The 13,870-nt window shown below is 39.9% G+C and overlaps 1 protein-coding gene and 1 pseudogene across 8 annotated transcripts in view; one reads left to right on the top strand and one right to left on the bottom strand.

Moving 5' to 3' along the window:
* Window positions 1-13,870, top strand: part of LOC309869640 (antigen WC1.1-like) — a 48,258-nt gene that overhangs the window by 14,149 nt on the left and 20,239 nt on the right. For 5 of the 7 annotated variants that reach the window (XM_082741077.1, XM_082741075.1, XM_082741074.1 and 2 more), the window contains exon 2: window positions 7,739-8,059. The exons of 1 other annotated variant lie outside the window; for it this stretch is intronic. In XM_082741077.1, the coding sequence (XP_082597203.1) occupies window positions 7,739-8,059 (321 nt within the window). Of the gene's footprint in view, window positions 1-7,720; window positions 8,060-13,870 lie in introns of all 7 variants that reach the window. One more of the 7 variants, XM_082741073.1, reaches the window with a different exon arrangement.
* LOC309869642 (large ribosomal subunit protein eL6 pseudogene) lies at window positions 5,660-6,185 on the bottom strand (annotated as a pseudogene). The gene has a single exon. The product of its transcript is annotated as a large ribosomal subunit protein eL6 pseudogene (transcript).

The raw sequence follows: 13,870 nt of genomic DNA, 5'->3' as shown, positions 1-13,870 counted from the left end.
GAAGTAATAATAAAAATTGTCCTATGAAGTAGTGGTGGTTGTTCTCTTGTCATCTTTTTTTTTTTTTTTCCTTTCCTGGTTGGTTTTCTGGGGGAGGGGCCTGCCACGTGGGTGTTCAGTCAATGATGTTCTCTGAGTTAAGTCCTCCCGCCCTGCTCAAGGGGGTGGGCTCTTTCAGGCTTTTGCTCTCTGGAGCTTTTTTTTTTTTTTTTTTTTAAAGATATTTTTTATCTACTTGACAGAGAGAGAGAGAGGTCACAAGTAGGCAGAGAGGCAGGCAGAGAGAGAGGAGGAAGCAGGCTCCCTGCCAAGCAGAGAGCCCGACATCCGGCTCAATCCTAGGACCCTGGGATCATGACCTGAGCCAAAGGCAGAGGCTTTAACCCACTGAGCCACCCAGGTGCCCCCTCTGGAGGTTTTTATATTTGTTCACTTTTGTTTTTCTCTTTCGCCTTGACCGCTTTTGATGGTTTTTGTAGGTTTAGAGGAAAGCAAACTGCACCCTGACCTCCCTCTCAGAGAGAAGCCTCAGTCTGGCTGCAGAGCCCAAATAAATCTCCCGTTGGCCACTGGCAGAGCAGGTTCCCAGTCGCAGTCCCTGGGGACTTAGGATTTTTTTGCTTGTACCCAAAACCAAGGCAGCGGCGGCTGTCTGGGCAGCTCCAGACTGCCAGAGAGGTTCCAAGCAGCGATCGCTGGCCCAGGCTGGGAGTGCCAGGTCTTTCCAGGTCGGAGAGCACCGGGCTGGCGCCTGTGCGCACCTCTCTCAGGGGAGGGCGTGGGGCACGACTCAGACTCTGAAGGCACAGCAGGGCCCTCGTTGGGGACTGCAAAAAGGCTGTGCTTCTGTCTTCTGTTGGCTGGCGAGGCTCCCAGCCCCTCACGGGAGCCAGGCCCCACGCGCTCTCAGGCGCAATGGTGGTTCAGGGACCAAGACCTGGTTTCTCTGCCGCACTCTCTGGCTCTGCACCAGGGGTGGCTGTCCTGGGTCTGGGGACTTAAGCCCCTGTCCCTAACACCCCGATTCCCACAATTTCCCCCCGGTGATCCTTGGCTCTTTTTGAGTGCTTTTTACCAGACTCCCAAGTTAATGCTGGTCCCCAGGTGCAGGGCACTCTCTTATTGGGATAATTACTTTCCAATGGGTCGCCTCTGGTGGCTCCCTCCCCCTTTTGTTTATCTTCCGATGTCAGTCCGACTTTCCCACTCCGCTTTACCTGCCCACTGGCGTCTTCTGCTCTGGTAGAGATCCAGATGTGTATAATTCTGATCTCAGGCTGATTTTGTGGGTGATCAGAGTTCTTTGGAAGGTAATCAGCTCACTTTAAGGTACAGGTTGAAAGGGCTCCTCCTACTTCCCCGCCATCTTCGAAAGTCCTCTCTACTTATTATTTTATTGTTTTCTAGTTCTCCCTCTGGATATGTTCGTGTTTGCTTAATATATGTAGTGCTCCAGTGTTGGAAGCATATTTACAATTATTATATCCTCTGGGCGAATTGACCACTTTATCATTATATAAGGGCTTTATTTGTCTCTTTTACAGCTTTTGACTGAGGTTTATTTTGTCTTTTATAAGTATGGCTATCCCTACTTTCTTTTGGTTTCCATTTCCATGGACTATCTTTTTTAATCCTTTCACTTTCATTCTGTGTTGGTACTTAAAGCTGAGGTGAGTATCTTGTAGGCAGCATATATCTGGTCTTTTTGTTTTTATCCTTTCAGTTACTCTAAGTCTTTTGATTGGAGAGCGCAGTCCATTTACACTTAGAGAAATTATTAATCTGTAGGAATTAACTAATGCCTTCTTATTGTTTTGTGGCTGTTGTACAGTTCTCTTATTCCTTTCTTCCTCTTGCTGTCTTCCTTTGTAAACTGATGATTTTTCATAGTGGTATGATTTGACTCTTATCTTTATCTTTTGTGAATCTACTATAGGTTCTCTCTCTGTGGTTACCATGAGCTTACATAAAACACCTTAATATAAAACAGTTTACTTTAGGGGCACCTGCGTGGCTCAGTGGGTTAAGCCTCTGCCTTCAGCTCAGGTCAGGATCCTGGGGTCCTGGGATCGAGCCCCAAATCTGCTCGGCAGGGAGCCTGCTTCCTACACTCTCTCTCTCCCTATCTCTCTGCCTACTTGTGATCTCTGTCAAGTAAATAAATAAATAAAATATTAAAAAAGAAAAACAAAACCAGTCTGCTTTACACTGGTAATAATTTAACTTTAATCTCATATAGAAACTCTACCCTTTTACACTTCCTCTTTTATGTTTTTGATGTTACAACTTACATCATTTTATATTGTATATCCATTAACAAATTGTTTTAGCTAAAGTTTTTTTTTTTTTTTTTTTTTTTAAGAGAGAGAGGGATTGAGGGAGAGAGAGATCATGAGTGCAGAAGGGGCTGAGGGACAGGGAGAGAGAGAATCTTAAGCAGGCTCCACACCCAGCCCGGAGCCTGATATTGGGCTTGATGTCACAACCCTGAGATTTTGACCTGAACCAAAATCAGGAGTCAGACATTTAACTGACGGAGCCACCCAAGCATCCTTTAGCTGTAGTTACTTTTAATACTTGTATCCTTTAATCTTAATGCTGGAGTTAAGTAGTTAATACATCACCATATTATAGTGTTTGGGTATTCAGAATCTGACTATATACTTTACCAGTGTGTTACATATTTTTATATGTTCTCATATTACTAAATAAACGTTTTTAATTTCAGCTTGAAGAATTCATTTCAGTGTTTTTTTAAATACAGTTCTAGGGGTGATGAATTTTCTTAGCTTCTATTTGTTAACAAAAGTCTTTATCTTTCCATCATTTTTGAAGGACAACATGCTGGGTAAAGCATTCTTTTTTTTTTTTTTTTTAAGATTTTATTTATTTATTTGAGAGAGAGAGAGGCCATGAGAGGGGAGAGGTCAGAGGGAGAAGCAGACTCCCCGCTGAGCAGGGAGCCTGATGTGGGACTTGATCCTGGGACTCCAGAATCATGACCTGAGCTAAAGGCGGTTGCCTAACCAACTGAGCCACCCAAGTGCCCCTGGGTAAAGCATTCTTGATTGGAAGTTTATTTTTAGCACTTTGAACATATCATATTATTCTCTCCTGGCTTGCAAGAACTCTGCTAAGAAATCTACTGGTTGACTTATGTGGATTTCCTTGTATTGAAAATTTTTTCTCTTGATGTTTTTAAAATTCTCTCCTTATGTTTGATTTTAGGCAGTTTTATTACAGTTTGGCTCGGATGAGATGACTTTGGATTGAAATTTTGCGATGACCTGTTAGCTTTATGAACTTGGATGTCTAAATCTCTTTCCCAGTTTAGGAACTTCTTAGGCATTATTTCTCTAAATAAGCTCTCTACCCAATTCTCTCTCCCTTCTTCTTCTGTGGCTCTGGTGATTCTTTTGATGGTGTCCTGTAAATCTGATAGGCTTTCTTCATTCCTTTTTATTCTTTTTCATTTGCTCATCTGACTGGATAATTTCGAATGATTTGCCTTTTAACTCACTGATTCTTTCTTATGTTTTGTTAAGACTACTGTTGAAGGTCTTTATTGAATTCTTCATCTCAGTCATTGTATTTGTCAGCTCCAAAATTTCCGTTTGGTTCTTTTTTATGTTTTCTAGTTCTTTGTTGATATTCTCATTTTGTTTGTGTATTGGCTTCCTAATATTATTCTATTGTTTACTTATGTTTTCTTGTAGTTCCCTGAGAATCTTTAGAACATTTATTTTGAATCTTTTGTTGGGTAATTCCTGTGTCTCCATTTCTTTGGGACCATGTGGTGGAGGTTTACTGTATTCCCTTAGTGGAATCATTTCACCTTGATTCTCCTTGATTCCTGTAGCTCTGCACAGGTGTCTGTGCATTTGTAGGAGCAGAAACCTCTTCCAGATTTTATTTATTTATTTATTTTATTTTTATTATTTTTTAAAGATTTTATTTATTTATTTGACAGAGAGATCACAAGTAGGCAGAGAGCCAGGCAGAGAGAGACGGGGAAGCAGGCTCCCCAACGAGCAGAGAGCCTGTTGTGGGACTCGATCCCAGGACCCTGGGATCATGACCTGTGCCAAAGGCAGAGGATTTAACCCACTGAGCCACCCAGGTGCCCTGAGATTCAGATTTTAAATGTGATTTTATACAAGGCATGTCTACTTCAACTGATATCCCAGCTTATTGTGGGGAATGGCTTCTACTAATATCTCATCTGGGTATGGGTTTGGGATTTGATTTGTGCCTCCTTACCACCAAAGGCCATAAAAAAATGCATTTTCTTAAATAGGCTAATGCTGTCAGGCAAAAGCACCATTCCATGCTCTTGTGTCTCAATGAATTCCCATTTTCCCTTCAGACTTGACTTGATTTTTTCTTCCCATCTTATCATGTCTTTAATCTTTAATGATCATTTTTACTATGTTTTATTTCACTTTTTATTTTATTTTCAGCAGAGAGATAAATTCAAATAACCAAGATTATTACTACTAAGAAAGTCTCTTGGAACTTTTCAGAGTAATGAAATCATCTGCTTGCTTATGTCACCAACTAAATACAAACCACCTGAAGGCAAGAAAATTGTCTAGTTATTTTCTGTGTTTACAGTATTTAGCACAGGACCTGCTTCTCCCATCCATTATTTTATTACTATTATTTTAAAAGATTTTATTTATTTGAGGAGGGGGAGGGGCAGAGGCAGAGGAAGAGACTCTTAAGCAGGCTCCACACCCAGCACAGAGTCTGATGTGGGGCTTGATTTCACTACCCTGAGATCATGACCTAAGCTGAAATCAAGAGTTGGACACACAGCTGATGGAACCTTTGATGATTTTATTATTATTATTATTTTGATGATTTTACTATTAATAAAAGTAGTCTCTTTTTAAAAAAGATTTTATTTATTTATTTGACAGAGAGATCCCAAGTATGCAGGGGGGGTGGGGTGGGAAGCAGGCTTCCTGCTGGGCAGAGAGCCTGACATGGGGCTCGGTCCCAGGACCCTGAGACCATGACCTGAGCCGAAGGCAGAGGCTGAAAACACTGAGTCACCCAGGCGCCGCGATAATAGTAGTTTCTTACACACTTCTAGGATCCCATTTGAATCTTTTACTCTTACCTCAATGTTAGACTTAAAAAAAACTGAGGAAGCTTGGCAGGATGGCTCCCTTCTTGCACTGTACCCTTTACCTTCTTCCCACTTCTCTGTTCTGGACGAGAGAGAAGGAAACTATTCTACTGGATAAGAAACTGATATGATAAGAAAGAGGCGGTTTAGGTCCCATTTCCAGGTAGGACCAAGGTCACATAACTGGCCGCTTAGGAAGTAGTCTTATTTGGATGAAGTGATTAAGTCACTTATACATATATCTCTAGCATGTCCAACTTGCTCTTTTCTGACTCTGGAGGGAACCCCTAAGTTAGTAATATATTGCTGTACAATAAATTACTTCCAAACTCAGCTGCTTAAAACAACAACGATCTAGTATCTCATAGTTTCTGTGGGCCAGGAATCTTGGCGTGGTTATTGGGTCCTCTGATTCCTGATCTCTCACAAGGTTGCAATTATCTTAAGGTTCAAATGGGATTGAATACCATCCAAGCTTATTTTTTTAAATAGACCAGTTATTTAATTAGGTTCTCTGTAAGAAATTTAGAACACCAATTTGTGAGGGTATACTCCATTTGTGAGAGAAAACACAGAGTGGAGGTAGCCTTGAAGTTGAAGAACAGCCTTGATTTTTGGCAGAATTGCGAGTCTGTAGCTTTCTGATCAACCTTGCCATGCTCTGTAATCCCATATTTCTCTTTCTTGGTATCAAAGATCTCACCCTCCTGATGTCTGGGCTTATGCAGCTTCTTCTTCTTGAAGAAAGCATCAATGAGATGTTTGGGGATTTTCACACTGCTGATATAAATTTTGGTAGAAGTACCAATGGCGAATTTCTGGTGTGTTCTATGCAGAGGAACTGGATTGAGGGACAGAGGTCCAGTCACAAGTAGCAAACCACTGTTCAGTTGCTTCAGGAAAACTACTTGCCTCTGTGGTGCCCAGTGAAGATGATCAAAATGGTCCCAGGGGTGATGTTAACTTGCAGTTTTCTCATGCGCTGAAAGGTTTTTTGCCAAGGCTCAACAGCTTTCGAGGCACATACCTCAGTAGGATAATACCTCAGCATTTTGCCAAGTTTAACCACCTGGCTACCACCGTTCTTGTTACCACCACCTGGTTTTGTGACAGTAGCAACAACCTTCTTTTTCTTCTCCTTAGCTGCCGAATATTTCTTGTACATGGCCTTTCTGGAATACATAACCGACTGGGAGTATCTGCCAATTCCTCTGACAAGGACAGGGTTTCGGCTGCGGTGGGTCTTCCCCTTCTTTGGCGTTTTAGCCTTCAGGTTACCCTTCTTAGCTTTGCCACTGGCATTAGCCTCCTTGGCTTCAGGTTTCTTTTCCTTAGTATCTGCTTTCTTAGCTTTTTCATCCGCCACCTTGCAAGATGGGACCATCCAAGCTTATTTACATGGTTATTGGCAACATTCAGTCCCTAGTGGACTGTCTGAGAACCTCAGTCCCTTGCTGGCTCTTGACTAGAGGCCTACCTCAGGTTCTTATCATGTGGATTTCTCCACATGCAGCTCACAGGATGGCAACTGGCTTCACTGGAGCAAGCAAATGAGAGAGCAAGACTCGTCAACAAGAGAAACCAGAGTTGTCTTGAAACCCAATCCCCCCCCCCCCAATTTTAGAAATTAACATATAATGTATTATTTGTTTCAGGGGTACAGGTCTGTGATTCATCAATCTTGCACAAGTCACAACCCTCACCACAGCACGTACCCTCTCCTATGTCTATCACCCAGCCACCCCATCCCTCCTACTCCCCTCCCCTCCAGCAACCCTCAGTTTGTTTCCAGAGATTAACACTCTCTTATGGTGTGTGTCTCCCTCTCTGGTTTCATCTTGTTGAAACCTGATTTTTAAAGTGACATTGCATCACTTTTACCAAATTCCATTGTTAGATGAATGTTACTAGGTTTAAGCCATATTCACGTGCAAGGAGGATTTCATGAGTGTGAATATTGGGAAGCAGGAATAATCAGGACATTTTTGAGGTCGTTTACCACTCTCTTCCAAAGCTAGATAAGAGTAGTTCCTGTGGCGGGGTGGTGGGAGGTTGGGGTACCAGGTGGTGGGTATTATAGAGGGCACGGATTACATGGAGCACTGGGTGTGGTGGAAAAAATAATGAATACTGTTATGCTGAAAATAAATAAAAAATAAATTAAAAAAAAGAAAAAAAAAGAGTAGTTTCTGTGGGACAGAGAAGGAATGGGAATATTCTTCCACTGACTTCATGGGCCATGAACTGTAACTGAGGTGGGGGAATTTGGGCCCTTATGAGCCTTATGCATACCTGCTGGGAAGGCAGCATCTAGAGTCATCTAAAGGCCTGTCCTTAATGGTATGCATGGAGTTGAGTCTACCTGCTTGTGAGAAATAATTGTGTGCATCTTTTCCCAACTCCATGTTCAGTGATGCCACAGCGGTAGCTTAAAATTGACCACAGTGGGAATATTTATACCACAGAAATCAACAGTTGCTATACATGAGAGGATTTTTTTTCTTTCTTTCCCAGAGACCTCATTTTTTAAGACTTACCAACATACTGCTAAGATCCTAAAATCTTTCCCGTGTCTTGTGTTCTGAGTCTGTGTCTCTCTTACAGTTACGGAGCTGAGGCTGGTGAATGGAAGCCACCGCTGTGAGGGGAGAGTGGAAGTGAAATACAAAGGAAAATGGGGCACGGTATATGATTACAGGTGGTACCTGCAGGCTGCAGATGTGGTGTGCAAACAGCTGGAATGTGGACATGCTATTGATGCTCGCAGAGACGCTTATTTTGGACAAGGGGTTGGGCCCATTTGGCTTGTAAATACTGTTTGTAAAGGGACAAAACCAACTCTCAATGACTGTTCTCATAATACTCTTCAAGACTACCGTTTTCTAGGCTTCTCCCATAGTAGGGACGCTGGAGTAGTGTGCTCAGGTAAGGTCTGTCTGATCTGTTAAGGAAATACCCAGTAGGAATAGCCTTGGTTTCATTCTCAGAATAACTAACAGGATCACATCCTTGGGTGAAGACCCCAGTCACACAATGACTCCTAGAGTTTTAGGTGTTCAAGGCAGCCTAAGGACTTGCTTGGTCCTGGACAATGAAGGATCTAAACCTTTGGATCACTGGGCCCTTCAGATCTCTGTGGTGTGTCATAAGAGGTAGGAAGGTGGGGTCAAGTGTTTCATACAGTTACAACTGCTGGGTTGTTCCTGTATGAAGTAAGTTTCATCATGACAGCTGTTTTTTTTTTCTTTTTTCTTTTTTTTTCTTTCATGAGATGGTCAGTCAGATGCAGCCACAAGAGGGGCCATGGGAGAGATTCAGGAAAACAAAGTTTATTATACTCCTAGAGAGATAGAGTCACTTCATGTTGCCAGGGGGCCACATGGAAGAGGAGCCAAGGGAGCCAGCTCAACCAAGCAGTTAAAGATCCAAAGAAGAGAGTAAAGACTTGTGGGTAAATGACCATATTGGGGGTCAAAGGAGAGTATACAAGCAAAGGGCATAAGGGGATTTCATTGATATATTTGAATGTTAGTAGCTCATACTCAGGAGAGGGAAAGGAGGGGACTGGTGGCAGGTGTCATTGTTAACTCATTGGTACACCTGGTCACCTGGGTGGTGTGCTTACAGCCTGTTTGTGAAGACATTGAGGCAGCAGGAAAATATGAAAAAATTTGTTTTAATTATTTAATTTACTTTTAATTTTTTAAAATTATTTTATTTTCACATAATGTATTATTTGCCCCCAGGGTACAGGTCTGTGAATCATCAGGCTTGCACATTTCACATTTCATAGCACTCACCGTAGCACATACCCTCCCCAATGTCCATAACCCAACCACCTTATCCCTACTTCCCCACCCCCCAGCAACCCTGTTTGTTTTGTGAGATTAAGAGTCTATTTTATTTATTTTTGAAAGATTCTATTTATTAGAGAAAGAGAGAGAGAGAGAGATTTTGAGCAGTGGGGAGGGGCAGAGGGAGAGGGAGAAGCAGACTCCCTGTTGAGCAGGGAACCTGACCTGAGGCTCAATCTCAGGACTCTGGGATCAAGATCTGAGCCGAGGAATACAATAGCTGGATAAAGGACAGTAAGGGCAGTGAAGCCAAGAGAACCTGAGGTGGCACATAAGACGTGCTCGATGCCACCTAAGTGTATTTGGCGTGTGCCGAAGTGGAGGCAGTAAAGACAGCAATAAAACTAAAGTGTGAGTGGGTAGTGTCTGTATTTGTCAGAGATGTTTTCAGTAGTTATCACAATGATTGATGAAAAGTCCATCACTAATGCCATCAGAACAGTTTGATTTGGGGCAACCACAAGAGGGGCCACAGATGCAACCACAAGAGGGGCCACTGAGGTGGCTCAGTCAGTTAAGCATCGCCTTCAGCTCAGGTCATTATCCCAGTGTCTTAGGATCAAGCCCTGCATTGGGTTCCCTGCTCAGTGGGGATCCTGCTTCTCCCTCTTCCTCTGCCCTTCCCCCTGCTTGTGCTCTTTCTCTCTTTGTCAAATAAAATCCTTAAAAAAAAAACCAGTTTGACTTGGGAAGATATTATTAGATATCACAATGAATTCCTTAAGATAGGTATTTGGGTCTTAAAAAAGGGCCATCCCATCTGATGGAGTGGTGGGACAGGTGGAGACTTGAGAATATTTGACTACGTCTATGGCAACCTAACAGCATGATCTTATAACCAGTCAGTATTTTTGTTATCTGCATGAGGAAAATCACTGGAAAAATGATCTTTTCAAATTGTAACTTCAGTAGATCTTTGATGATACTAATTCAGGTCCCTAAAAACACAACTATTTTCTTTTTTGAGAGCTACTCTATTGAGGTGTGATTGACATCCAGAAAACTGTATGTATTTAATGTATACAACTTGATGAGTTTGGAGGTAAGTATATATTTGTGAAAATAGCATGATCTGTGTCATAAAGCCATCTATCATCTCAAAAGTTTCCTCTCATCCTCTTTATTATTATTTAAAAAAATAATTATTTTCAAGGGGCATTTGAGTTTACTACCTTCAGTTAGGACTTTTTTTTTTTTTTAAAGAAAACTTGTTTTCTGACATTTCAAGTAATGTTCCTATTGTCAGTATTATAGTCATGGTTATTAACTGTGAAAAATATAAAGTCGTGGTAACACTACAGGGGACCTGCCTTATTTTGATAAACCAGTATCTGAGTAAAAATGGAGTATGTGGTGCTGCCACTTCTATTATTATCTTAAGAATTGATGCTTTTACATGGGGGCTTAAGTGGGTAAGAGAAGAATCAATGAAACAAGATGGGATTGGGAGGGAGACAAACCATAAGTGACTCTTAATCTTACAAAACAAACTGAGGGTTGCTGGGGGGAGGGGGGTTGGGAGAAGGGGGGTGGGGTTATGGACATTGGGGAGGGTATGTGCTTTGGTCAGTGCTGTGAAGTGTGTAAACCTGGCGATTCACAGACCTGTACCCCTGGGGATAAAAATATATGTTTATAAAAAATAAAAAATTAAAAAAAAAAGAATTGATGCTTTTGATATTAATTCCAGTTAAGGTACATGTAAAGATAAAAAGAGTTTGAGAGTGGTATGGCACCTGAACTTTGGTTTTGTTTTTTACTCCCTGATTACCATTACCATTGCTTTAACTTAAATTCTCATATTTTAATGAACTGTTTCAGTTTTCTTTGACTGATCTCTTTGTCCTCAGTTTTTACTCTCTGGTCTGTTTCTATATTTTCCAGAACATGTTTTAATGATGTAAAGAAAAGTCAAAGTGGTGGTGATGTAGCATTGATAAGAATAGGAAACCACACCTTCTGCAAAATTTTATTTTATTTATTTACTTTTAAAGATTTTGTTTATTTATTTGACAGGCAGAGATCCCAAGCAGGCAGAGAGGCAGGCAGAGAGAGAAGGGAAGCAGGCTCCGCGCTGAGCAGAGAGCCCGATGCGGGCTCGATTCCAGGACTCTGAGATCATGACCTGAGCAGAAGGCAGAGGCTTTAATCCACTGAGCCACCAGGCGCCCTTCTGCAGAATTTTAAATTGGTTCTTGGAATTCCTTTCTCTCAATTTTAGGAAAGGGGTTTGAAAGAGAAATTTCAGCCTCTAGTAGATTGTTAGAAATATTGTGTTTAGCAAAAATCCAGAGGTAGAAAGAATGATCTGTGAAGAGTACAGAGGAGCTTGTTTGAAATAGAGAGGATTTCAGAGGGTTCTAGGAAAAAGATTAGGGAGGGGCTTCACAACTTGGGAAGGGCTACAGCTCTGAGGTACAAAATGGCAAGGGTAGGAAGACACAATTAACTTCAAGAGGAGAGGCTGCGGACTGGAGATCCATGTTAATTCATACATTCACTACAGCTACTGTTTTAGACTTCTTGTTCTCATTTCTTCTTTCCTTCTCTTCCTCTGTGGGAGTGTAGGAGTTGTTTTTGAGCTCCACAGGTATTTGAAGCTTGCAATTCATTTGTGGGAAGTTTTTACAATATGAGCTCTATTTCTTTTTTTTTTTTTTTAAGATTTTATTTATTTATTTGAGGGAGAGAGAATGAGAGAGAGCGAGAGCGAGCAGGAGCAGGGTGGGGCGAGGGAGTGGAGGGCAGAGGGAGAGGAAGAAGCTGGCTCCCTGCTCATCAGGGAACCCAACAAGGTGCTAGATTCTAGGACCCGTGGACTACGACCTGACCCCTGAGCTGAAGATGTTTAACCAACTGAGCCACCCACCTGCCTCAATATAATATGCGTTTTACTTCTTTAACAAATATAAGAATATTTGGATTTTCCATAAATTTTTATATAGTTTTTGATAAATTTGATAAATTTGATAAGTAATTCGTTTTCAAGAACTCATACTATTATAAATAAAATTTTCAAATTAGGACAAAATTTGTTCATATCTTATTATCTTTTACATATTGATAGGATCCATAATGATAACCCCCTTTTCATCCCTGATATTGTTAATTTGTTTATTTCCTCATTTTTTGCTTGATCAGATCTACTAGAAGATGATCAGTTTTACTATTCTTTTAAAAAGAATCACCAGTGTACTCTGTTGATTTTCTTTATTTTATTTGTTTTCTACCTCACTGATTTGTTTCTTAGTTTACATTCTTCTCTTTTGGTTATGATTTGCTGTTATTTTTGTAGATTCTTGAGTTGGAATCTTAGATCATTTATATTTAATTTTTCTTTTGTATTCTAATGTATGTATCAAGGAAGTGGCAAGGCTCTAGATTTTCTTCTAAGCACTGCTTTAGTGGTGTCCCACTAATTTTGGTATTAAATGATTTCTTTTGTATTTTATCATCATGAAATGTTTCTTCTTTATTTTTAAACATATAGTCTTAGTTTGTATGATGTTAACATAGATAACAACAGCTTTCTTAGATTAGTGTTTGCATGGCTTATCTTTTCTGACACTTTTAATAGGTTTCTGTGTTAATTTTTTAAAATTTTAATTTTATTTTAGAAGGAGAGGGAGGGGGAGGGACAGAGAGAGAGGGAGAATCTCAATTAGGCTCTATCCTCAGTATGGAGCTGGTATGGGACTTGATCTCAGGGCTCTGAGATCATGACCTGAGCTGAAATCAAGATTCAGATGCTTCACTGACTGAGCCACCCAGACACCCCTGTTTCTGTGTTTATATTTAATGTATATGTTTTTGTGGACAACATATGGTGTGTCTTACTCTTTTTCCCTAGTTGTATTGAGATATAATTGAGGTGATGTCTTATTTCTGTCCAGTATGGTAATCTTGTTTTTATTTGAAGTATTTAAATTATTTCAATTTAATGTAATTGTTGATATGCTTGGGTGTAAGTCTACTGACTTGCAGTTGTCTTATGTATTCTTTATTACTATTTTAATCTTTGAATATTTTTAGTATTCTATTTTATTTACTCTATTGGTTTATTAGATATATTGCTTTGCTTAGAGTTTACCATAATGTTGAAATTATTACTCTGTAATCACATTTTGCCTTCAAATGATATTGTATCACAACATATAATGTAAGACCTTACACAGTATGCTTCCATTCTCTCATCATTTCTGCTATTGTTGTCATATGTTTTACTTATAAATATATCATAAATCTTATAACACATGGTTGTTATATTTGCCTTAAATATTCTATTATTTTAGAAATGAGACAAGATTTTTTTTATATATACCCACAGATTTATAATTTACAGTGGTCTTTATAGCTTTGAAAACATAGATTCATGTTTTTATCTGTTACTATTTTCTTTTAGCTTGAACTTTAACATTTTTGTGTAATGCAGTTCTGGTGGCCTCAAATTCTATCACTTTTTATTTGTATGAAAATGTTTTTATTTTCATTCAGTTTTGAGATGCATTTTCATAGGTGATTTTTCTGCCTTTTCTCTCTCGACTTCAGAGAGAAAGCTTCTACTGTTCTGTGTTTAATTTCATAATTCTTTTATTCTGCAATGTCTAATCTTTTAAGTAAATTAGATAATTTTTTCATTCCAGCTATTATATTTTTTAGTTTTGGGAGCGCCATTTGTTTTTTTTTTCTAGTTTTTAAAAAGCTGCTTTATGTTTCATTAAGTACATTTAATGAATGGTTTAAAGACTTTGTCAGCTAATTCAGTCATCTAATTTCTGCGTATTTTTAATGCTTACTGTTTAATTTTTTTAAAAGATTTTATTTATTTATTTGACAGAGAGAGACACAGTGAGAGAGAACACAAGCAGGAACAGTGGGAGAG

Source organism: Mustela nivalis, assembly GCF_964662115.1.
Source record: "Mustela nivalis genome assembly, chromosome: 7".
NCBI classification, from domain to species: Eukaryota; Metazoa; Chordata; class Mammalia; order Carnivora; family Mustelidae; genus Mustela; species Mustela nivalis.
Note: the sequence above shows the minus strand (reverse complement) of the source record. Positions and strands in the feature narration are given on the sequence as shown.